The sequence below is a fragment of the Tetrao urogallus genome (assembly GCF_951394365.1).
Source record: "Tetrao urogallus genome assembly, chromosome: 1".
NCBI lineage: Eukaryota > Metazoa > Chordata > Aves > Galliformes > Phasianidae > Tetrao > Tetrao urogallus.
In genome coordinates this window covers 63,457,194-63,483,451 of record NC_136813.1, presented here as the reverse complement: position 1 = coordinate 63,483,451, position 26,258 = coordinate 63,457,194, and the positions used below count along the sequence as shown (strand labels likewise).

At 36.0% G+C, this 26,258-nt stretch overlaps 1 protein-coding gene across 1 annotated transcript in view; it reads left to right on the top strand.

Annotated features, from left to right (window-relative positions):
* TMEM131 (transmembrane protein 131) overlaps positions 1–26,258 on the top strand; it is a gene marked incomplete at both ends in the record, with an annotated part of 91,426 nt that overhangs the window by 33,021 nt on the left and 32,147 nt on the right. The window contains 14 exons of the mRNA XM_079545524.1: positions 2,896–2,964; positions 9,872–9,995; positions 10,929–11,045; positions 12,171–12,293; positions 13,235–13,315; positions 15,871–16,021; positions 16,110–16,166; positions 17,057–17,118; positions 21,841–21,949; positions 23,789–23,897; positions 24,740–24,893; positions 24,996–25,166; positions 25,495–25,605; positions 25,691–25,825. Of these exons, the coding sequence (XP_079401650.1) occupies positions 2,896–2,964; positions 9,872–9,995; positions 10,929–11,045; positions 12,171–12,293; positions 13,235–13,315; positions 15,871–16,021; positions 16,110–16,166; positions 17,057–17,118; positions 21,841–21,949; positions 23,789–23,897; positions 24,740–24,893; positions 24,996–25,166; positions 25,495–25,605; positions 25,691–25,825 (1,573 nt within the window). The remainder of the gene's footprint in view (positions 1–2,895; positions 2,965–9,871; positions 9,996–10,928; positions 11,046–12,170; positions 12,294–13,234; positions 13,316–15,870; positions 16,022–16,109; positions 16,167–17,056; positions 17,119–21,840; positions 21,950–23,788; positions 23,898–24,739; positions 24,894–24,995; positions 25,167–25,494; positions 25,606–25,690; positions 25,826–26,258) is intronic.

The following is a 26,258-nucleotide window of genomic DNA, read 5'->3' as shown; positions in this document are numbered from 1 at the left end:
CGAGGGAAATGGTTGTGTCCAGAACTGCATGTAGTTCAGTCTGAAGTCTCACTTTTAAAATCAGAATACTTGGAGAAGGGTAGAAGCATAGGGACCATCCTTGAGGCAATACCACATACAAGCGTTTCCTAAAACTTCAGAGATTCAGATGATTTCTGGCTAATTGTTGGTCTGCTGGAGCTTGCTTGCTGGCAGATGTCAGTAGGTCTTTCTCATTCAAATGCATCTTTTCTTTTTCATGTTCTTCTTGACCTTGAAGATTAGAAAACTTGAAGGGGCAGGGAAAGAAAAATGTGTAATTCTAATGCAAGCCTGGGAAGCCTAGAGCTCCTCATGCATATGTAATTATTAACTTAAATGTCATTACACTGTAAAGTTGCCCAACCCATGGGTGTATCCAGCCTCCTGTGAGCAATTGCCCAGCAGAACAGGCGTTATCATCATCCTGTAAGTCTGCAGCAAATTGAGCCTTTCAGTAGGCAAAGCCGTGGAATTCAATATTGCTCGTTCCTATTTGAGCCTTATTGTATATGTTACTTATGTTATAGTTGATGTTTGCTGTGATGTAGCTGCCTTTACCAACCTCTAATCTTTTAAAAAATCTGTACTAAATCAAGTGATACTTGAACTTTTCAAGTATGTGAAGAGTTGCTTATATCCTGATTGTCCAAGTTAGGTGAAGTGACTTTAATACATTTTGTAATAAAAATCTTCACTATCATTCCTAGAAATACTATAAATATTTCAGATAACTTTTTAAAAGTTAATTCCTTTTACATAAAAGGAATGGTTATGTTCTTTTACCAATAAAAACAGAAGTGCTGCATGGCTCACCTTTCAGGAGTTTGAAACTGGAAGAAATTACAGTGTATTATAGAAAGAACTGTTTTAACAATCACTTGAGAAGAAAAGTATGTATTTCCAGTTCAGTGTTACAATTATCTTGACAATAGAGATGTGTGGGCTTTGCCATTTCCAGTTAAAAAAAAGTTCTACAAATGTTTTTTTTTTTTTTTTTAAATTGGACAGTAAGCTTTGAAGAAGGGAGGTGATCACTTTGAAGACGGGTTCAGAACTTGTTTCATCCTGTCAAAATTTCATTACTATTGTAATTTTCCAGCTTAATTGTGTCTGTAACTCTGGTTTTGCAGAGCACGTGTTATGTGAGGTTTGGTTTTAGCTCGTATCTGACTGCTCTATGAGGCACAGCAGCACAATAGCAGCAAGAATTGTGCTTTCTGTAGGCTTAAATTCTGTTCTTCCTACCACTGGGACTTGCACCTGCGTTATTACTGCTTTCAGATTTATATAAATGTGTGTGATTAAAGCAGTCTGTATGACACCTCATCTTGGGATAGGGCTATTTTTAAGGACTAAGCTTTAAGTAGTATTGAAGATGCTTCAACATCTGGATGTGTACAGCTGTAAATCAGCTCAAAACATGAATAGATCTCTTACACATGCATTGTACTTGAAGTGGAGGGATATGGTTGTAGATTACTGGAGTGAATAATTAAGAATTTCTGTATTTTTTTTTTTTAAATTTAAAATATACTGTGAATGTGTTACAGTGTTGTTGTTGCCCAGTTTTAGGCTACTAGAGAATACATTAAGATTTCATGCTCCAATTTTGAAGCTTTACTCCTATAAATGCCTTCCTTGTTGAAACGGTTCTACAGTTTGGAAAGGCATCTACATTTGCTTGACAGCTATTTTTCTGGAAGGTATGCTAGACAGATTGGTCAAGCTCAAGGCCTCAGCTGAATAAGTCTAGCCACAGATGCCTTTCTGAGGACACCTTACACCTTTTTGCTTTTCCCTTTGATAAGGTAAATTGGGAAGATCTCCTGCCCTGTTGGCCTCTAGAGCATCTCTCTTTACCCAGGGTGCCTGGTTACATTTTGGTCTCTGGGAGTCTGTAGTTGTTGATACCAAGTCAGAAAACAGGATCTGAAAGAGGAGTGCTATTTTGCTAATGATAAAAAAAAAAAAAAAAAAAAAAGCCATTGATCCCGAGCCATTGTGTAGTCCTTCCTTCCATTACTGTCTCCCTGCTTTTTGTTAATTGTACGAGCAAGAATTTTACTCAGCCTAAGATAAAGTGTTACTGACGTACAGAGATGTGAGTGCAGACACAGTCATTTCATTCTGAACAAGAAAATGTTTCAGTCAATTAAATTGCTTTGTATTCATTGTTCCAACTTACGTTGTGGGTTATTGATTGTGCTCTCTGACTGTGACAGTTTGAACTTAAAAAAATAAAAATTAAAATTAAACGTTACCAGAGAGTGGTTTCTGATACTTTGTGGTTTTTACTGCTGGATGGTTTGAGGTGGTATTTAAATTTTAGCCTTCATCTGCCAGTATTCTCTCAGGTACCAGCAGGAGGTTAGTACAGGTGAGGCCAAAGAATGTTTCTAGACCAAAGTTACTGTATTTTGAGTACTAAGAGGCTTAACAGCAAAAATGTAGGCTGGTTTCTCCCATGTGACATCAGTACCAGCAAATTGGATCCAGATGGTTTATGTGTTACTACAGGTGTAGCTAGTGAAACTCATGTGTATTGTCATGTATTTGCTGGGTATTCTGAGAAGAATGTTTGGATATTGCTATGAAAGATGATGTAAACTTATTTAGCTTACTGCAACATGTATTTTTCCTCTAAATACTGATGATGAGTTTCAATTATGTCTGTTTCCAATATCTGTACTTCTGCATAGTCTTTCTTGGAGATAACACAATCACGTAAAACTACTATAAATTGTGGACAAGTTTGTCAAGCTATGTTTCTTCTGCTGAATTAGATATGCTGTTATTTGTATTAATGAATAGGGTAATTCAAGCTGGAAGGAGGCAAAAAGTGTATCTTTTTAAGAATTTCAATTTTTCTTGCAGTGTATCCCTATATCGGGGAAATTGCCGACCTCTGCGGTTCGAGCCACCAATGCTGGATTTCCATGAACAGTAAGTTAAAAAAGTCTTCTGATCGGTTCACTTAAACCTGAAGAGCTTTGGAAAGTGAAGGGCAGCTTGGTGTACGGAGAGCAGCTTCAGTGCCTGACTCAGACTTCAGGACAGTGTAAACTGAAGCGATGACATCTCGAACATTCTTGTTAGCAGTTCAACGGAGAAGAAACAGCCTAAGTATGCCTTAGTGCACTAATGCTTGTGAGAAACTTCCCTCATCTTTAGTCAGCACTGCTGCTGGATGAAAGGCTCTTCTGTTTACGGATGAGCCGTGGATTATTAACAGAATGTCCTATTCCTTGTTTGTAGGAAAGGCTAAATATGGATATAGTCATTACAGAGATGTGCAAGGTGACACCTGTGTGTTGATACAGTGTATACTTGTTTCTGAAGCAAAAGGAGTTGTAATTTTGTATTGGTTACAAAGAGTGGCTTTCTAGAAATAGCCTTTATCCAAAGACAGAAAGTTAATATCTATGCAGTGAAGTTAGATGGAGATCACTCGTTTTACAGAGCTTATTTGTGTCAGTCTGCAGAAATATGATCTAATATAGGAACTCATTATTTTCTGATTGTAGTAAAGCCATAATAAATCACAATAAGCTCTTCGTTATTCTTTCAAAATATCAAATATTTGTTTCTGTTAGTAACTGGTCATAGGTAAGAGGACAACAAGGTTCTAAGCTGAGTAGTTAAATATGGAATGGGAAGTCTGGCTCAACTGCATCTTTTCTCTAACAAACATTACTGTGTTATAGAGTTATAAAGTTGAGTGTGGTACAAACTTAGAAATTTGTACAGCAGTTTGCTCTTCATAAAATCATAGAATCATAAACTGCTCAGGTTGGAAAAGACCTTAAAGATCATTAAGTCCAACCATGACCTAACCAAACTACCCTAATTCTAACAACCCTCCGCTAAATTGTGTCCCTGACCCACATCCACAAACACATGCAGGGATGGTGACTCAACCACCTTCTTGGGGAGCCTATTTCAGTGCTTCCAGTTCCTTCGGTCTCTCCTCATAGGCCATATTCTCCAAGCCCTTCACCAGCCTTGTTGCCCTTCTTTGGACCTGCTCCGGCACCTCAATGTCCTTCCTGTATTGTCAGCCAGAGTTCCTGTAAAAATGTACTGATTTAATTTCAAGTGACTTGCTGTTAAAACCAAGTAAATATTCCATTAATAGTAATTACAGAATTGGACAACAAAGATGTTGTGTGTTTTTTTTTGTTGTTGTTTGTTTATTTTTAGTTTTTTGAATTCTCATTGGCTAAAAATGAAATGTTCTATTGATGTAGTTTGAAGTCTGCTAATTTTGCAGGTCATTTATATATTACATACTTACCTGATGAGGCTGTATGTGCTACTTTTTTGTGTGGATTTCCAATCTACTTCATTTTTTTTAAATAAATGAACTACTTTTAGTTCACACACTGACATGAATATGAATACTTCAAGCTGTTCATTATATTTTTGATTTTTATGTAAGCTGAAAGCACCAAAATAGTATGGATCTAGTATACCATTAAAATAGTACAAATCAATTACTTACAAGAAGCGTAAGGGGTTTTGTACAGTAAGTATAGAACTCAGGGGTTGCTGACTTCTATCTGTTAACACAGGGAACGTGTGTGTGTGTCAGAATTTGGATCATTGTGTTGTGCTTTTGGTTTTTTTTGGTTTTTTTTTTTTTTTTTAATTTTAATCTAAAAGTCTGTTACCCTTAATTTAGCTGTTTAGATAATAACCTCAGGCAGAAATAATCTTCTAGTTTATTAAGACCTAGAGTAAGATGTGAAAACCAGCTTTACAAAAGGTTTTGATTTGGAGCCCCAGTGTTCAGTTTAAAATCTACCCTTAGGCATTTAAATAGAGGTGAACAGACTTAGAGACGTGATGAGCAACTCAAACTTACGGTCTGAATAAACTGTATATGCCGTGCACCCTGGAAGTAAAACAATTCATACTTAATCTTTTGGCTTTTCACCTTTTAAATTAGACAGGGTTTTCTTGTATTCACTTTGTCTTTTCTTTTTGACAATTATTTGACAATAAAAAATCTATTTGACAATAGAAAAGTCCTAGAACACGTATTTAGTTTCTGAGTAAGAGTTGTACATAGAGTGTTTTGTTACTAGGTAGCATTTAGTAGAGCAAGCTTGTTCCAAAGGTCGTGTTGATGCAAAGCTATCAACATGTATCATTTCTAGGCTAAAGGAAGTTGCAACATTTAATTTCAGTCATAAGATAGCCCGTACTTCTTGTAAAGTTTTTTGTCTGCTACTGGTGTTTGGGTTTAATCACATCTTTCAAAACTTTGCCAACTAAACGTCTGTGATATTAGTGGAAATCTGTTTCAATAAAATCAAAACTGGGATTCAGTTGCTAAATAAGTCCTGCAGACACACTTCCTTGTGTTCTACCTGGAGATGAGATTACAGTGGTTGCAAACTTCTATTATACGAGAGTTGGTTTTGAAATGCTGCTTTAACACAAAATAATACAGTATTCTACCACTTTGAAGACAGTCCAGATAATCTCAGACTTATCACAAGAAATATGTGCTCTATGTTAGGATATGCAAATCTTTGCTTCAAAGGATCCCAAATGTTCTTGGTATACTTTAAGCCTCTGGGAATGGGGTGGGACCAGGGCAGGTTTTTTCAGGTCAGTGATCCAAGAAACTGCTTAGACTAAATGGAATATCACTCATTTTTTAATATGAGAACCTTCTCTCTCTTTTTTTTTTTTTTTTCTTTCTTTGATGTTAAGACAGTAACCATTGGGTAGTCTTCTGTAACTTTGGAAGGTGATTGCCCAGAAGTTGTTTTGACAGGACGGTCACTATCTGTAAAGCTTCCCATGTTTGAGATGCATCTTCATATTTTGAGCTGTTGCAGGTGGTCCATCTAGATGAAGACTATGATGCAGTTTTCATTCTCTTCTTGTTTCTGCTTTATGAGAGAGCTTAAATCTTCATAGATCTTAACACGTTGCTTTCATCTATGTTAATTCAACTCTGAAAATATGAAAAGTCAGTTCTTCACAATAAAATTTTGGCAGAAGTAACTTTTGATGATGGAGTAGTTTGATATTGAGGATTTTAGGATACTGATGCTACAAGTCAGAACTGCTCATCGCCAACATTTTAAAATGTTAAATCATTTTAAAACCGAAGTTGTTTTCAGATTGGTTATTGGTAACGTACAAAAGCATGCTTTTATTATGCTTCTGTGGTGAATGGACACTTGTGCATTGTTCAGTTTGAGCTGAGTCCCACTCTCTAGATAGTTTTTTGGTGGTAGGACAGTATTCTAAAAAACTATCTTCCAGCATTCTGTTTATTAGCAATCTTGTTTTGTATTTCCTTTAGAATATTTTGCTTAGAAGGGGTTTTAGTAGCATTTTTATTCCTAAGCTCTTGTTTAAAGGATGTTCTGTTTTTGAACAGTAAATTGTAAACAATTTCAGCAACTGAGGAGTTTATCCAAGTCATTTTATGTAAGGTTGTTCTCTTATATTTCAAAAATACATTTATGAAGTGTGCTGGGACCTATCAGGTACCTACAGTGTATGCAGCCAAGTATTTATACTGCATGTTTTATAAACCTCATATGCATGAGGTTGAGATTGTGGGATTTTTTCATGTTGCAAAATGAAATGTTCACTTCTGTTGGAGTTTAAATGTAAGAAAGAGTTGACAGTAAGTTGACACTTAGTCCAAATGTACCTCTGATTTTGTTTGCATATAGAAGTGCCGCCAAAGCGAATAATCTTTTTTTACACTGGTTTTTGTTACAGCTGGTGACACTATCGATTAATTCTATGCTAGTACTGTTTTGTACACCAAATTTTGCTAACTGCTTGGAAAAGGTATGATGTGTTTTGCAGGATCTGATTTCTAGCATAAAATATGACATTTGCTGTTTTCAAGTTTTTTCAAGTTATGTGGACACAAACTTCTTGTCAAGTTTAATATGAAAATGTTCTTCATTTGTTTGGGAACAAACAAAAGTGATGAATAACAAACAACAACAAAAAACCAAAACACGGGAATCTGGAAGCTGATAAACAATTGAACTGTAGCCTTATATATGGATCCCTTCTGGTTTTTGTTTGTTTTGCTTTTCCCAATTAATGAGACAAGCTTGCATTCTCAAACTTCTGGTTTTGGTTACTTCAGTTAAGTATTTTGCTTGGATCGCTCAGCCAGCAATGCTTATAGTTCCATGTGAAACAGGACAGTGTTCTAGTTGCTGATTCTCTACTCTTGAATATCAGGAACTTCCTTCATGGTATCATAGACTCACCAAGGTTGGGAAAGATCTCCAAGATCATCTAGTCCAACTGTCCACCTATTTCCCACTCAACCATGTCTCTCAGTACAACATCTAAGTGTTTCTTGAACACCTCCAGGGTTGGTGACTCCATCTCTTCCGTAGGCAGCCCATTCCAGCACCTGAACACTCTTTTGGAAAAGAAATTTTTCCTCATGTCTAACCTGAGTTGTTGTAAGGAGCCAGTATTTTTTGTAAGAATGGGTTACAGAAGGCATTCTCCAGAGGTAACTCCCAGTATTTCCTCATGTAAGTGGAAAGCTGTTGGTTGAATTCTGTACTCTCTCCAATCTTGCTGCAAAGAACAGGAGATGGGAGAATAATTCATCTGCTAAGTTTACATTCTTGGGCTTTTGCTTATAGACTGGCATCATTTTTTTTAAATCAAGCCAGTTTTTTTTTTTTTTTTTTCCTAAATGAAAGTATCTCAACTAAATGCAGTAAGAAGAAAATAATTGTTCTTTTAAATGGACAGTTTCAGTCTGTGTTTTCTTCATAGTGAGTAGTTAAATATTTTTGCAAGTCTGAGCCAATAGCTCAAGGATTTGTTTCCCCAACTCCTTGCAGAAACTGCTTTCCTTTAGTTAAGTGTATGCCTCTTTATTTGTAGAGTTGAAATGAATTCCATTACAAAGATGTGCTGACAATGTAGTTGAGATGCTAACTCAGATACTAGAAAGAGTTGAGTTGTAACAGTAAAAGTGGTGCATCAACACAGGCTTATTTACCTATTTGTACGGGCACCACCCTTGGTAATTACCATCTTCTCATCCACATTTTAGTATCTGCTTTTTATCAGCGTGGGGAGACCCAGCATTTTACAGGGACAAAAGATCAGGAGCAAAATATCGCATGTTTTGATAGTTCCTGCTTGTCTGAAGATGTGTATCTATGTCATCTTATTGCAGTGAGAAGTATTAGTTGTGACTGCTCCAGGAAATTCTGTACGATTTGGCACCAGTAAACACTGTACTTGTGCAGATTACTGTGACTAAATAAATCACAGCCTGGAGAGTATCTCTTAGTTGATTGTTGACTGGGGTGTAGGTTTGTTACGTGTGTCTGGTGCACATTGTTTTACCTGAATTTTACTATGTCTCATGAGAAAAGACAAATTCTATCTTTTTTCCCCCCTATTTCTCTTGATTTGGTTAACGTCAGGGTTAGGGTATACAAGGAAAGTATCTGAGCGAAGCAAAATATTAGAGATGCTGTTACAAAACCTAAATAGTCTACAAAGTTGTAAAATAGAAAAGTAGTCCTAGCAGTAGAATTCCTTTTTAGTGACTTCTTTTATCACGTACAATGTGGTGTTTGTCTGAAATCTGAAGTTCAGAGGACTGTGATGTCTGTCATGACTACTTCCCTACTGTTGTTGTTTGTTTGTTTGTTTTTAAATGGGCTTTAGCCTCTCAAATATAGTGACTTAAATTTGCCTCTTTTCAGTACAGGAAAATTGTTGTTGCCTTAAAATGTTGCTGTTGTTTACAGCGTTTCCTGGCACAGTGTATTTTACTTCCAAACTACCTTCCTGGTGGGAACAAACTAAAGTTCAGTCTTACCAAATCATTCAAGATAATTTCTTGATTTTGTGCTTTTTTATGCGTTAAAGATCATAACAAAGCGGTGCTTAAATCAACTCTGATCCAAGTTTTCAGTACATAGTTGGTTCTCTCCAGAGACTGCAAGCAGTATGCTAGTCAAGTAGGTTGTTCATAAGCGATACAGTGCTTGAAGTCTGCTCCTATTCTGTTACTTCCTGCTATTGTGGTTGGCTGGAATTATTCTGCTTGATTCTTGGCTTTAGCTGTTAAATTCCTCTTATAAAGAGTGAAGTGTAATAGGAAGAAGATGGTCTCACCTTTTTGGAGAGCTACTGAACATGGTCAGGGAAGAGAATTGTCAAGAAACTATTCTATGACAGGCAGCAGGTTGCTGCTGGGAACTTGTCTTCAGCTGGAGAACATGAGAAGTTGCTGTGAGAACAGAACAGCTGATCCTCAGGAAAGGCTGAAAGCTTTTTTTCAGTGTTGTCTTTTTGTTTGTCAGTGGGATCAGAAAGTGTTTATTCAAGGTATGGAGACTTTTCTCTAAGCGATGAATTCACTGATAAATTGCTGGCTTGTAGAAGCTCGTTTATGTCCTTCAGTTTCCAAGCAGACAAAATGCTCAAGTCCATCTATACTGATGTCATTGAAGGAGTGTTTGAAGGAGGATTACTCAGATGTTGTAGCATAAGAGTAGACCATTTCACCTCTTCTGACTGTGAAGTAGAAACCTGAAAAATAGCATATTTTTTTCAATAGGTACCAGTTGTAGGATAATGCAATGTTAAGTAAGTCTTCATAAAAAATAATAAGTAATCAGTCAAATATTAAGGAAAAAAATGTTAAGTTAGCCTTTATTTAAGGTAGAATTATATACATTACTTAAACACATGAGCAAAGTTTCACTGTCAGTATTCCAGATGCAATATGTACCTATTTCGCTTGAGAGGACAAAACCCATTGTCCTGTTTGCTGGAAATCTTAACAGTTTAAAATGCTTTCTTCCCTTTTCTGCAGGCCAGTTGGAATGCCAAAAATGGAGAAAGTTTACCTACATAACCCTAGCTCAGAAGAAACAATTACACTAGTATCAATATCTGCTACAACATCGCATTTTCATGCGTCATTTTTTCAAAATAGGGTAAGTTATTCTGCTTTCTCAAAATGAGCTTTTTCTTCATTTTCTGTATGTGAACTTGATTCCTGCCCAACCCTGCTTCCCTAAGTGAGCTATTTATTTCATTAATTATGTACCTAAAAATATTAGGATGCCTCAGATCTTGATCTCAAATCGGTTACCAGACAAATTTGAACTGAGTGTGGAATCATATGCAAACCGTACTAGAAAAGAAGAAATTAAATATTTCTTAGGAGTTCCAACTAGGGTGTTAAGTATATACTGTCCAAAGATACCTTTGCTGCTGATGTGACCGTTAGGTGTTCTGTACTTCAGAGCATGTGCGCAGCTATGAGCAGTTCTTAGAGTCTTGTGAAGACTGTAGATACAGTGAAGAAGTATTAGTCTGAAGCAGTCACTAATCTAGCTTGTAGCTATTGCAGCCATATCATAAGAACTTGCAAGCTGAAAAGCATGGTGTCAGTAGGTTTAATTCTCTTAACCATGTCACCGTCGGATACAGTTCTCTAGTTTCAGTTTTGTGCATAGAGCCTATGGTTTAGCAGGGTCCAACAAACAATTAAAAGAAGTCCTTACTGCAGAAAAGCTGACTATAAAGCAGCCTTTCTCACTTTTCAAAGTTCTGTAGTAATTGCCTTTCTCCTGTGTTCAGTAAGCTCAGTCCAAAGTGTTTCTATGTAATGGTGAATTCTGAATTTACAGTTCAGCCTAAAAGTATGGTTGAATATAGTTTTGCGATAGACGTTAGCTGTAAAGTAATGATTATCTCATTACCAATATGTATGCTTTTCTCCAAGTCTCTTGTAGACTTTCTAACTTCAGTGTTGAATAAAGAACAAATGAATATCTTCTGTAACACAAAATGTTTTCCTGAAAAGTGCAATGACCTCAATAAACTTGCTTTTTCTTCTTCTTTGCCTTTTTTTTCTTCCCCAGAAAATTCTTCCAGGAGGCAATACATCCTTTGATGTAGTTTTCCTCGCAAGAGTAGTGGGAAATGTAGAGAACACTTTATTTATTAACACTTCTAACCATGGGGTATTTACTTATCAGGTAAGATAAGTGGAGAACAATCAGAAAAAGTTGTAAAATGTGAATTAGCCTTATGGCTGTATCTACTACTGCGTATTTAACAACACAGCAGTGTTTTTCCAGACAAGTTAAAGAAGCTTCCACTCTAGCTGCTTGTTGTAATGCAGTTATATCAAATATGTAAATATCTGCAGGCCAGTAATATAAGCCAGATCGCTGAAAACTATGTGGGATTTTATGGGGGGTGTGTTAGTGGCTCGCTGCAGTGATCCAACTCATTCTTTTGTTCTTTGCTTATTTGATACATTGATAAGACAGTTTATTCATTATGCTGGCAAAAAAAAATCCATTTGAGATTCAACAAGATAAACTGTACAGATAAAAGAGGCTGAAAAGTGAGATAATCATGGAGTCCTTAGAGTTGGAAAGGACCTCTGAAGGCCATCTAGTCCAACTCCCTTACAGTGAACAGGGACACCAAAGCTAGATCATGTTGCTCAGGGCCTTGATCCAGCCTTGCCTTGTAAGTCTCCAGGGACAGGGCATCAAACACATTCGTAGGCAGCCTGTTCCAGTGTCTCACCACCCTCCCTGTAAAAGATTTTTTCCTTGTATCTAACCTAAATCTACCCTCTTGAGCTTGAGTTTAAAACCGTTTCTCCTTGTTCTGTCACCACAGTCCCTGCTTCTTTCCAGTTATTCCCCTTTAAACACTGACAGGTGGCTATAAGGAAATCCTCATTAAAGGAATCTAGCTCTTACATAGCAGCATTTTGAAAACAACAGAAGCCTTTCCCATATAGATACTTTGTTCCATAATCCTTTAATGATAAGATTTAATACCTTTTTAGCCTTTAGCTGGTATTGAGTATTTCAGGGTATCAGAACAAAGATATTATTTTGATGTCCTGTGATCTAAATATGTCAGTGTAACAAAGTAGTGGCTATTAGAAATACTTGTTTTCTGTAAAGAAACCAATTTTTTTCCAGTGCTTTAGCATGATGCTGATTTTTAAATGCTCAGTGAGAAGTATATTAATTAATTAAAAAGAGTACTTGGTAGACTATTAAAAATTGCATATATATTAAATGCTACAAAAAGGATATCCAGCTGCTTAGGCTTGTTATTTTCTTCTTCTGTCTCAGGTGTTTGGCATTGGAGTATCGAACCCCTATCGTTTGCGCCCCTTTATTGGGGCACGAGTTCCTGTAAATAGCAGTTTTTCTCCTATAATAAATATACATAACCCTCACAGTGAACCTTTGCAGGTGAGCCTAAAAGCATTAAATTCTCATTCATTTATGATACCAGTCTGAAATTTTATTTATTTTGGTATTTCGTAAATCTATTTGAACTGTAAATCTGTGTGACACCAAGTTTTATACATTACAAAGTTGTGTTTCTGTTTAAATGCTGTTCAGTTGTTCTAGAAATTATAGATTATGTTCACAAATCTTTTTAGTTTGCTGAATTGGGGTTTTACTATGGGTTTTCCAATTTTTAAAATCACATAATTACTGCAAGATGGAGAACTACCCTTCACTGGTAGTCAAGAAGAGTAACGAAGCCAATGAAGTAACATAGATTTTGCATTTTTAATCCAGGCATGCCTTTTAGCTCCCTTCTGCTCATTTTGCATTGGTAACGTTTTTTGTTGATGTTGTCAGCCAAATATTTCAGGAGGTAATCTGATTTTAATTAGTGATGAGCTTTATTTTATTGATCAACAGTGAAGAAAGAAGAATGCTCCCTTGATCCAATAAACGCAGCCAGAAATGTCCACCAATGAAATGTGAATGCAATAAGCTCAATGTCTCTCTAGGCTGTGTATTAAATATAGTACTATTGTGATTTCTTCCAACTAGTGGTGTCTTTACTGTGAACCTTAAAATACAACGGTGGTACAGTGTTCTTGTATCAAGGCAGGATTAATGAATGAAGTGATATCTGAACATAACCAAGCTACTAAATCAATAGCCTGGTAGTGAATTTCTACTATTTGGTAAATGATTCATGAACTGTGAAATTCCACAGAAAGCACATCGAGTGTAGCACTAGCCAGTGGTTTTATCATAATTAAAAGTGAATTTATTAAGAAACTGCAGTGGTCAAATAGTTGCTAATCTTTTACATTGAACATTATATTATCTGATAACTGAAACAGTCTCCCTTTAATGGTAATTTAACATTTTCCTGTTACCTACTCCAGGTAGTAGAAATGTATTCCAGTGGAGGTGATCTCCATTTAGAGCTTCCAACAGGTCAGCAAGGAGGTACAAAGAAGCTGTGGGTAAGTAGTAATGTCTGCAGCATTTACTGTAGATATTTAGGGAATTTTTACTTTGGTATGATTTTAGGATTGTGTTGGTTTTTTTTACCAGACATTTGTCATGTAATCTGTAAAAGAACTCCATAAAACTGAAACGATAACAGGGTCTATTAGCTATATGATAATAAAAATAGAAAGTAGAGCTTAATTTCAAGAAACCATCTCCATTTAACTGTTCTTTTTTGAAAGGAGAAGATGAATCACACCCACTTGATCACACAGGACAGTGTAGTCCTTCTTATGCCTTGCAAGCTGGATTCAGCCTACAAGAAGATTCTAAAATAAAACCTTTTTTTTTTTTTTTTTTTTTTACTGAGCAAGTCCTTCCTGCAAATCACTGTGAATGTTTATGTGAGTTGGAAAAAACAGCTGAATGAACTTAAGGAGGAAGAACAAATTGAGGACTGTAAAACAGCAATGTGTCCAGCTGCAGTAAATCTCTGAATCATGATTCAAGAGTGGCTAGAAATGGTTCTGGAAAGTATGTGTGCCCTACACTATGTATCTTCTGCCAGTGACAGAATAATGGGTTAGAGAGACACTTGGTCTGGCCTATTAAATCTGTTTTGTTGTGTTCTTTGTGATACGTACTGGTATCTTCCCAGGAAATAAGTTTTAGAAGCATTCAGAAGATAAAGTTTTGGTTTTGTGCTGTATATTACACTCTTAGTAATGTCTGACTAGATATGAAAACTGTTTTCCTCTGTGATGGATATTACTGCTCTTTTTTTTATGTCTGTTTTTGTCTGGGAGAGACTTCTAAGTCATGGGGATTCAAAATTTCTCTTACTCCAAGTATCATTACAGTCACTGACTGTTGTGTCTGTTGGAATGAATAAAGCCAGCATATTTCCAAGCCAAGAAGAAAAATCACAAAATCTAATTCCTGGCTTTTCTGGAGAAAGTCTGTGAGAATGGCTATAATTTTGTTTTAGATACACATATTGCAAAGGAGTAGAAATACAAATCACAAGAATTTCAAAAATCAGTGGAAAGAGTAAACATATTGGGAGTTGGAAAGAAGAAATAAGATCAGATTAAAAAAAAAAGAAGTGAAGGTCTTAATATTTTGACACACAGTTTTACTCAGATGGCATTGCTTCTAATGATCACAGAATCAAAGAATGGCCAGAGTTGGAAGGGACCTCAAGGCTCATGAATCTCCAACCCCCTGCCACATGCAGGGCCACCAACCTCCACATTTAGTGCTACACCAGGCTGCCCAGGGCCCCATCCAATCTGGCCTTGAACACCTCCAGGGACGGGGCATCCACAACCTCTCTGGGCAGCCTGTTCCAGCACCTCACCACTCTCTCTGTAAAGAATTTCCCCCTGACATCCAACCTAAATCTCCCCTCCCTCAACTTAAAACCATTTCCCCTTGTCCTGCAAACATGATAACCCCTTCCTCATGAACAAAAGAAAATGTAAGGGGACTGTTGAATTCTATAATCATTAGTGGGTATATAAACAACATGCCTGTTTGGTGTGGTTAGAACCACAAACGAAAGTATAAAAGATTTTTAAATGTCTACCTCAGTTCTGGTTTTGCTTCTTCAGCAAATAGCTATTAAGCTTCCCTAAGACAGGTTGCCAGTTAAAGCATTGATGACAAGCATGCAAAAGTTGCTGGAAGGTCATTGGCATTTCAAATCAGTAAAACAAGTCAAAGAAGTGAAACCAGTAGGTGGAAGCATGAAGATATAGCAGAAGAGAAAGTAGAAGAAATGATTTGAAACAAGGTTGACACAAGTATTGATACTTTAAAGTATGCTGTCAAACTGTACAATGTTGTCACATTTTGTATTGATGTCAGATGTTTTGATGATTGGATGAAGCAGTCTGCATGTGCAGGAGAATTTTTATGATCACTATTTAATGGTACTTCAGGGATCCAGACAAACTTTGGATAATTTCTAATTACTCATGTGGAAGAGGGAAATTGCATCCTTGGAAACAATGTAGCAGTTTGTTTATGTTAGGTTTGTGAATAAGTGAGAGCAGAATTTGAAAGTTAGACTTCTCAGTATAATTTTTAATTCAGAGACTCTCCAAATGTAGTTACTCTGACTACTAGCAATTCTGCACTATTTTAATTTGTTTAGCTAGATGGTTTTGACATTTGTGTATGTGTATGAAACTGTATGTGCTTTGTGTCTGCTTTGGAGAAAAAGCAATTAGAATATATAAAAATAGCATTTGATGTTACTGAACTCAGTAACATTTTTATCGTTAATCTCTCAGCCTTTTCCCACAGTTTTAAGAAATAAAACTTAAGAGGGTAATGAAAGTCCTCTTCTGGATACCTGTTTTTAATCAGTGTCGTATTTGTTGGGAAAAAACTACCCAAATGAAATCTAATGGTAACTTTAAAAACATGCAGGCTCTGTCTTGCTTCCATTGCTGCTTTTTCTCTTATCATACAATTATGCTCAATACTTCTATGTAGTTTTTGCTGTAGCAGCTCTTTTTATAATTACTGCAATCTCACAGATGTGCTTTTAATGTTCTCTTAGGAAATACCTCCCTATGAAACAAAAGGTGTGATGAGAGCCAGCTTTTCTTCGAGAGAAGCAGATAATCATACAGCATTCATTAGAATAAAAACAAATGCCTCAGACAACACGGAATTTATCATTCTCCCTGTTGAGGTAGAAGTTACAACAGGTTTGTAGAAGAGCATTTTTGTCGTTATTTAACTTTAATGAACTTGTGCAGTAAGAAAATGGTAATGTCTCTTTTTCTTCTCTTAAAGCACCAGGAATCTATTCATCAACAGAAATGCTAGATTTTGGTACGCTACGAACACAAGGTAAAGCTGTACTTCAGATCTCAAAGTATCTGTGAGGGGCAAAGGAAAGAATGGTCATCTTTGTAATTGTCCTAGTAGATTGTGAGATTATGATTTTATTTTATTTTATTTTTTTTTCAGAGACAAAGTTTCAAAGATAGGAAAACAATGCATTGCTACTGTGCACAAAATGTGTTTGCCTTCAAGTAAACTTGAGATGTGTACAAGCAAACAGTAGTTCCCACATTTAGTTATAAGTCAAGTACTGACACGAGTCTTAAAACTTTCTTGCACATGGCTTAACCTGAAAACTGCTGTTGGTTTATTTCATTATTTTTTTTAGGGAAAGATTGCTTTATAGCTACAAGGCTTTAATATCTTTCATACACAAGAAATAGTAGAAGTATGCAAACTTAACCAAGTTGTTTGTAATTTCTTCTTTTTTAAAAATGCCGTTTACACATTTATGCTGTATGTTTTGCATTGGTATTGCTTAGTGAGATCAAAGAATTATTTATGCTTGACAGAAAGTAATAAAACCAAAGGTATCTTCCATGCAACGTAGCTAACGAATAAGATTACTAAGTAAGATTGTCTTTGCTAGTCCATCTGGCCAAAATCATGCATTTTACTATTTTTAGCTGGTTCATTTCTTATAAACACACATCTCTAACACACGTTAGAAATAAATGTAGTTAACTGAAGCATGTGGTATTTACTACTATAAAAAATGCTGTTTAAAATGTCATGTTCCTGAGGCTAGCTACTTTGGTTGTACTACCAAGTTAATGTAACTCTTCAATGCTAAACAACGGTGGCTTTATGAGAAACTAGCTAGCACAGATAACTTTGTATAAGGTTTTCGTATTAACATAGCCTAATAGTCTGGTGTGTTTTTTGTTCTTTAACAGATCTGCCAAAAATTTTAAATCTGCATTTATTAAATTCAGGAACAAAAGATGTGCCAATTACAGTAAGTTTTATTTCCTTTCAATTTGAAACTTTCTACCTGTGTTTACTTCATCTCATGAAAATTGATCATTTCCAGATAATCCATGAACCATGCAGAGTTCAGAAATAGAAGCTAGGTAATAGATGACTAAAATATGACTTAGTATTAAGAAAAGAAATCATGTATATGCATGGTAACATTAATTTGCTTCATAGCCTTCTTTCAACAGCTTTTTCAATATCATAGATATCGAGATTGTCTACAATATCTTAGGGTCCCTAAGCTTTTCTACTTGTAATTCCAGTTTGGCATACAAGAGATTAAGGTTCTGTGGGATTGTTTGTCTACACCAGAGTCCCTGAAAGCATATGAAGTGATGTTCCAGTGTAGTCTTTATAAGATGGGCAAAGAGTAGCTTTTAGAAGCAGACTGCAACGTGGCCCTTGTTTTCTTGAGTCCATCTCATTTGTATTTTGAAATAAGAAAAAGGCCTGGGAACACTCCAGAGTCCTTTCCTATGAGGTTGCTACAGCTGCGTATAAAGGCAGTTTCAGAGTTCTAGTTTTGGGATTTTCTGTGTTTATTTCAAAGTTTTTACTGTGTTCTTGTGGTGCATGCATACCTCTTTCCTGTGTAATTTCCTATGTGATTTTTTTTCGCCACTATTTTTCTCACTTTTCCTTCTCTTCCTCCTGTCTTCCTTGTTTTGCAGATTTGTTTGTATTGGTAGCTATATATTGTCCCAGTGCATTTTAAAAAGTGTTGAAGTGTTGAAAAGAAACCAAAGGAGCCAGAAGAGTGACTGAAGGACTGGCAAAGGTTTCTTACTGAGCTCTTGGAGAGCATTACTCAGTTTTTAAAGCTTTAACTGTAGAGAATGATATTTTAATAGTAAAGGTTGAACAAAAACATAGGACAGGATGCTGGATACTGAGGCTAGACAAATTTTTGGTAGAAACAGAATACTTATTTAGTAATGAGGATAGCTTTCCGCTGTAATGACAGTCCATTGCAATTTCTGCTCAGTTATTATTCATGGATAACTCTCAAGTCAGGAGAAGTTAATAGTATAGTATAAGAGAATTTAATTTGTGGAAGTCGTAGTGCTTATTATTTCAGTGAGGGTAGATGACCTTAAGGTTCCTTGTGGCCTTGTATGCTAGAAAGCACCTCCCATGGAGTGTGGTAATATGTTCTAATAGAAAAGTTTTCTTTTTCCTGCCTCTCTAGAAAGATCTATATGTAATCCCTACAATCAGAGGATTTGTAAACTTACTAGATTTTTTCTCAACCGTTTGCTTTCCTGTGTCATGCCCATGTTCTTAGACTTGCCAGGTTTGTTGTAAGGCGTGTGACATACTTCACGAGTACAAGCCAAATAACTTTTTGTTCAAATTGCCAGTATCATATCTGCTATTAATTAGCACTTATTTCATACTTCTCCAGAAAAAAAAAAAACTTCCTTTTTAAAAGCTGTGGTCTCTGTGTTCCTGACTGTAGGCCATAGACCACAGTCTTCTGGTAGGCTATTATCTGCTCATTCTACAGGTATGACAGAATTTTTCCAGATGAATTATTCTTTTATAATGTATCAAAGCAATGAATTTAGAGATATTGAAGGGCCCTGGAACTTACCTTGTGATGATAAAGTTACTTCATTTAAGACTAAATATGATATATTTTTCAATATCACATATGGCACGTCTGAGTCAATTGTTCTTATTAAAGCACAATTAGTAAAGTTTGTGAGTTGTATAACCTTACCAGTATTTCGAGCACTGTGTGAATTTCTGCTATGCCAGTTTTAAAGTGGTAAACAAGAGCAAAGAAATTCTGCAAAGAAACTAGTGAATAGTGTATTTCTAGCAAAGCTAAAGAAATGGAATTCTGATCCTTTAGAACCAGAGTTTAAAAGCAGTGAAGGCAGAGCTCTGCCACAACTTTAATCTTAATGTCAGAAGTAAAGGCCAGGGCTATATTTAGCATATATTTAAGTTGGCTGCTGGAAGAACTAAATATCTTCAGGTCATCTGCGTATGACAGACTGCTAACAGTGCTGCCAGAGCTGTAGTTGTGCTTTTAAGTTCTTACTCATCCTGTGGTCCAGCAATTTGGTTAGGGAACATAAGAGTGAGTCACTGGACTTTCTTTCTTGAGTTTTAAGAGTCTTTACAAAACTTCCTTATTTACATTTTTATAGGGTTTTTTTTACGTCATTAGGGAGCATCGTGTTTACTTTGTGACTGGACAAACTGTTGTGCTGCAGGAATTAAGCAATGTTGTCAAAAGTGTAATGAAGTCAGATGGTTCTCTTTAATTTGTCCCCCTCTAGAAAGAAAATTTTGTTTCTTTAAGGCAGTTTAAGTCCATTTCATCGTTAACAGTGAAGTCCCATTTGTAAGTTTCAGCTCCTGGTCATGTTCTATGCATAAAGAACAAGAAACTTGAGGATACCTATGTACTGAATCTAGGCCTATCTGTTTGATGATAAGTGTATGAGAAAGTGCTTACTTTGGTCACAGTTCAATTACTTCACAGACTTTTGCTCTTACCAACCCGTGAGAAGTAGTTATGTTCTCTATCTCAATTTTTGAGTGCATGCATCTCAAAATAATGTCTCAAAGATTCAAATTCACTAGTAGTTTATCGTACACCTTCTTCATCTTATTAGAATAGATACAGTCTGTGAGTCCTTAAACCATATACTATAAGATCTTGAAGCTTGACTGAGGTACTTCCATAGGAGATTTGTATGTAAATAAAATGCAGTATTTGAAATTCCTCTTCCCCACAGAAATTGCTGATGGGGATTTTTCTGAGAAAATCAGTAGTGTTAGATTCTCAGTGGAACTTGTTTTGCATGTGTTTTCTTATGACCTGCTGTGGAGGAGCCCATATTTGATGATTCATAAGGCACATCTCAGGAAACAAGTTTTGCTTGGGCTTTATTTGAAGTGGGTTAAAATTTGAGGAAAATGAAGTTAAAAGAATTCCTAAGGAATTTTGTTTCCATTAGTCATCTTAATGTTATATTTGCTTTTATAGCATGTAATCAAGCAGCAAGAGAAATGTGACTGATATAGTTTAAAAAAAATATCCACAAAACAGTGTTAAATTCCTTCTTTAACTAAATTTATCTATGAATGTTTTGAACTAATCCATGTAGATTTGAGGTTTAAGACATACACCTCTGAAACCTGAAAATTTTTCTCACACTGGGTTGTTCTTTCGTATATTTTCTGATGATGAGCTGAATGAAATCAGCATTGTTTCAAGCTTTTAGTAGCTCAAAACCAGCTTTTTATATGAAAAGAGCTGCTAGGCATGGTTACCTTTTCTACCAGGTGAAAGCTGTGAAATTGACTATAGCTTTTGTTTTGCCTCCTTTAAGGGGCTTTTCAAAGATACCTCGAGATCTCAGTTTTGTAATATGGATTCCATTAGAAAGAGATTGTGATATTTATAAATCAGCTCACGAGGAGATGTATCAAATATCTGCACCATGTGCGTGCAGGTGTTTGACAAAGGTCAGTGCTGTAACTCCAATATAGAGAATCTTCCGGTTGAGCTAACAGAGATTATTCGTTAGTTAGAACATGAGCAATCTGCTCGTTTCCTTTGAGGGTTGTGCATTAGTTATGTAACTTTGCAGAACTTAATTATGTATGCAAAATTTTACAGCTTTCATTTACAGTCAAGAATAGCTTAGCTTTGAAGAATTGTTAACTGGTGTGTAGCACTAGCAGTCTGTCTTACTCTTCTCTGATGAAGGAAGTCTCAGCTGCTTATGAAGCAGGTGCTAAACCTCTGTGGCCTAGCATAAGGTAAACCAGCACTCATTTCAATTTTCTTAATGCAGTGTCTTGTAATTTATGGCAGCTTAGCAGCTGCTATATGAGCAGCTGAGCTGTTTTTACAGCAGAAGACAGCTGGGGAGGAGGAATCATGGCAGCCATCCCAATTTTAAGCAAAATAAGAATAAGAGCATTGAAGTGCTCCAAGCCCTGTTTCTGTACATGAAATCTAACTAGTTTGCTAGCAGTCTCTGTAGGCACTTCAGGTATTGATAGTTGCCATCTGTAATTCTGCTGCATGACATTGCATATCTCTTCAAATCACCTCTGGCTAACAACTGACAGAATTGCTATTCTGGTAACATCCAATTCACCTTTTCTGTGTAGTTAGAAATAATAACTGTCAGATTGAAAAGGTAATATTGTAAAATGTCACTGTAAAATAAATATCATCTCAAATTGACAGACCTGTTCTTTATATTGATTTATTTTTTAATTAATATGGCAGTTTTGCAGATTTACCATGGGATCAGAGACAAGGTGGATGTGTGTATTGCCATTAATTACACAAGTCAGCTAACAGCTTTGCCAGTGAGTGAACTAGAAACAAATAGGCTATGGCTGTTGTAACCTTGTGACATTAAGAATAAAAATAATTCTTAATTTACAAAAATAAAATTGCTTTCTGTTTCTTTTGCACATTCTTGGCTATACTGTCTCTTCACTGTTTTCAAGGGAAACTCCTTGTCTGCTTTTTTGCATATTGAGTAGTTTTCAGGACTTGAAAAACATAGTAAAGCCACTTGTAATGCTGTTCTGTAATAGGGAATATAGACCTATACAAACTCAGCACCAATTAATTGCAGCCGTGTCACTTTGAATGATGGCTGCACAGTGTGTTAACAATGATAAATGTACGAGTGCTTTATATTTTTGATTCTGTTTGCAGAGTGTGAGACCTACACCACAGAATGAAGCTATAACAGTACATTTCAAACCAGTTACGCTAAAAGCCTCTGAAAGTAAATATACCAAAGTTGCAAGTATTAGCTTTGATGGTAAGTACTTCACCTCTCTTCTTAAAACTTGTCCAATGCTTCAAAACACTTGCTGAAACTTTATGAATTGTTTTCTAAGAAGTTTCTTAATGAACTAATGCTTGGCACTTTGAGGAGGAAGTGGAATTATTTGGAAGGGCCTTATGTTTCTGCTGAGTACATGTATTTCAGAAGGGTCTTTTCTGAAGTCACAACTAGCCAGTGACTTCATCTGATAACTAATAGTGAGAAGGGATTCTTAAAGAATCTTATGTGTGTAAATATAAAAGCTGAGCATCAGATTCTGTTGTAAACATAAGTGGTATTTTGAGTCATTAGTTGAAAGACGTTATTAGCCTAAAAAGGTGTTTGCTTTTGGGAAATCCTAGCAAACCAAGGCACGTTCATCACATTGATGTAAAGTAGAGTATATCCCTTGAAATACCCTTTGAGCTTTCTGAAGTTTAAAGAAGACTCTAAGATGCTATTTTCCCCCAAAGTGTTTTGTTGGAATACCCGTGAAATAGGGTTCTGTCTTGCACTTGAGAATCTTAGTGTGAATGCTAGCTTGTTTTCTTTTATCTTGAATTTATATTATAGAGAAAGGCAGCTAAGAGTGGCAAGGCTTTCACTGTAACCTTTCCTGTGAAGATACATTATGTATCCTCATACTGACTTTCATTTATATGTTTATGAAAGAAGTGCTGGTTCATTTCCTTCTTACATAGTGTGACTGTAAATGTTATGCCAACCTTTGATAGAAATGTTACCTCCATTTGTATTAGATTCTTATCAACTCACAGACTGCTGTTGACCTGTTCAAATCTTACTGCTTTATGATCCTAGCTGGTACTGTAAGCAATCCAAGATGAGAGACTTAAAGATGGAGTCTTACAGATGCAGTGTTTTTAATTTCAGGTAGACATAATTTTAGAATTTGTATGGATAGAGAGGAAAGGATTTTGTTTACTAATTAGCATTTTAGACTTTGAATAGCTTGCAGTTTGTAAGATGAGTGAGATATGTCTTAGCCCATAAATATTGAATTCTGAAATAGGTGTACTCTGTCAACCTGAGGTAACATGTCCAGATTTTGAAGCTGGAAGGAATTGTTGTATAAGAATGTACAGACTGACATGTGGTAGGTTTTGATGGGATTGATTGGTGGGAAAAAAAAAATTAGTCAAAGTGCATAGGACATTTGAGGGACTGACTTGGTGAATTATTTTTATTTTAGCAGTCTGCCGTAAGTATTTGCTCTTACAGCTGTCCTACTACGTGCAGGGAATTTAGAGGCTGGCAGTTTCTACTAACCAGTATTTGAATCCCTTGACTTTTCTGGTCATGTTGCTACCAGGATAACATTGCTTGTTCTGTGACCTTGGAACAGACCTGTGAGTTTTGTTGTTGGCACTTGTCTAGCTTTGGATCTTGCATGGATTCTGATTCTATTTCAGTGTTCTTGGCCCAAAGGTCCCACTTGACTGGTAATTTTAGATGAGGAGCCTAACACTCACAAACTTCTGTTAATGTAGAACAGTACATACTGTAGTGAGGAATTCAGAGGCTTATGCAGCATCTTAATTATCTTCTGGACATGTTTTAATCATTTATTTGACAACTAGGCTTTCCTAGAGTATATAACTTAACCATATCAACTAACTGGCATAAGGGGAGGAACTCAGGTATCTTCTAACCCTTGTTCTATGTCAGTGGTATATTGAAGGTTCAGTAAGATCAATTTTCTTCTTCCACAATACTTAGTCTCTGGTCTAGCTGCATTTGTACTACTCATGCTAATCTAACCTGATGGGTTTTTGTGTTTGTCTGCTTGAACAAGCTGCTTATATTCTTTTACAGCATCAAAAGCAAAAAAAGCATCACAGTCTTCTGGGAAAATAACTGTTAAAGCAAAAGAGAAAAGCTACTCCAAACTTGAAATTCCCTATCAAGCAGAAGTATTGGATGGGTAAGTGTGCTGTTGAGCAATGTTTGGAGAAAAAAAAAAAATGCTGAAAATAAGCTGTTGTGGAAGGTAACTCTAGCCTTTTTGGCAAGGGAAGAGGTATAAAGAGGTGGTATCTGTGTTTTCTGAATCAAGCTCACCTAGAACTACAATCACTGGTACAAGTTTTTCTGTTTTTGTGCTTGTGAGGTAGTCTCAGTGGTGCACAGACTGGTTTCAAATCTTGGGTTCAAAGTGACCTGCATGAGTCACTTCTCACTTCACAGATGAGACACTGGAAAAAAAATTTCAGTTCTGTCACCCACTATGTGAAGCAAAAGTAGAGAAAATATTTCTACTTTTAAGCAAAATTTTGGAAGACATCATGTCAGCACTTCTTTTTTTTTTAATTCGTTTACAAAATTTGTCTAAGTTGACATTGGATTGTCATTGAAACGTGTTGCCTTATCAACTGAATTGACGGTATGTTAAAGGCAATTAAACTAAACATTACCCATCAGAACTCTGCTGCTGCAAATTCCTGATTTGGATAGTAAGGAACATGCATGATTTACAGGCTATCTTAATATATGGACACTTGGTTTTAGTCCTTGTAGGATGCTGAGTTATGTATTTTCTTACTTCTTTTGCATTACTGAGTAATCGATGTCCTGTAGTATTGTTATTAGCATGCAGTGTGCTGTGCACATTTCCTGCTGATGGATTAAATGAATTCTAGTGCATACACACACGTGTGTGTGTATATATATATTTAAAATAAAAATTATAGAAATCTAGTATATGTGTAATATATGATTAGATAAGGAAAGACTTCATTTTTTTTTCGTACTGTTTTCTTTTCACAGGTATTTAGGGTTTGATCATGCTGCTACGCTTTTTCACATCCGTGACGGTGCTTCTGATTCTGTGGAAAGACAAATCTATCTAACAAACACATTCAATTTTGCAGTCCTTATACACGATGTTGTGTTACCAGAAGAAGCAAAACCAATGTTTAAAGTAAGCCTCAGTTCAGTGGAATATTTTTACCTAGCGGAAAACGTTTACGCGTGCTGCGCTTCATTAAATTGTAACTTTGATCTTCATTCTTCACTGATCTAGGTCCAGAACTTCAGCAAACCTGTCTTAATTCCACCCAATGAATCCAGATATATATTTACACTTTACTTTATGCCTTCCACATCATCTGTCCATATAGATAACAATATTCTACTTATCACCAATGCTTCTAAATTTCACCTACCCGTTCGAGCATACACAGGATTCTTAGATGTGAGTATTTGTCTTTTTTAGCTATTCCAGTCTACTTGGAGGCAGATTTCATATGACTCTCTTTATTCTGATTCTATGGGGGCATAGCTTTCTTAATTTCAACAGACTTGCAGATACGGGTAGTGTCACCCACTTCACCAGCTCTTTTCTTAAACAGCTTTGGTTACTGTTGGAAAATTCTTTTTTGCTCCCTTTAGTTATATGCAGAAAACGGATAGAATTTGGAGATTATCTTAGTACTGTTGCACTTATTTATTTGTTAATAAATGTAAAGTTTGAGTGTATTTTGTATTTAATTATGCTAAAATGCCTTTATTAATCTTTCTAGTACTTTGTACTGCCTCCAAAAACTGAGGAACGATTTATAGATTTTGGCATATTGAGTGCAGCAGAAGCTAGCAGCATTTTATTTGCCATCATCAACAGCAATCCAATAGAGGTAAGGATGGATTTATTTTTAGTTTGCCTTTTAAGAATCTTACATCAGTTTTGTTACTGAAATAGTATCTTTTGTTCTTTTTAAGCTGGCTATAAAAAGTTGGCATATTATAGGGGATGGTTTGGCCATAGAACTCCTAACAACTGAAAAGGGAAATAGAACAACAGTAATTGCAAACCACCACAAACTACAAAATGCTGGTGCATCTGATCAGTCTTCAGTAAGTAACCCTTTGAATCTATTGCTTAAAGCTAAATGTAGGTGGGGGGAAAAAAGACAAATGTGTATTTTTTTATAGTTCAATTTTAGCATGGGGGAAGGAGAATAAAAATGAAGAATGATTGTCAAAAAAAAATTCTTATTTTTAGTTTTATTGTAAGTAGCAGTACAGCTTTCAAGTTGGTTAGATTTTGAAAGGGGAAGTTCAGAAGCAGTAATCTCCAAGAAATATTTAATCTTAGTTTACTTATGTTTGCATTTTTTACTTCTACTGCTGTCATTTTTTTCAGATAGTTTATTATAGAATCATAGAATGGCCTGGCTTGAAAAGAATATTAAGGATCATCCAGTTTTAGCCCCCCTGCTGCTTGCCAGCCACTAGACCAAGCTGCCCAGAGCCACATCCAGCTTGGCCTTGAATGCCTCCAGGGATT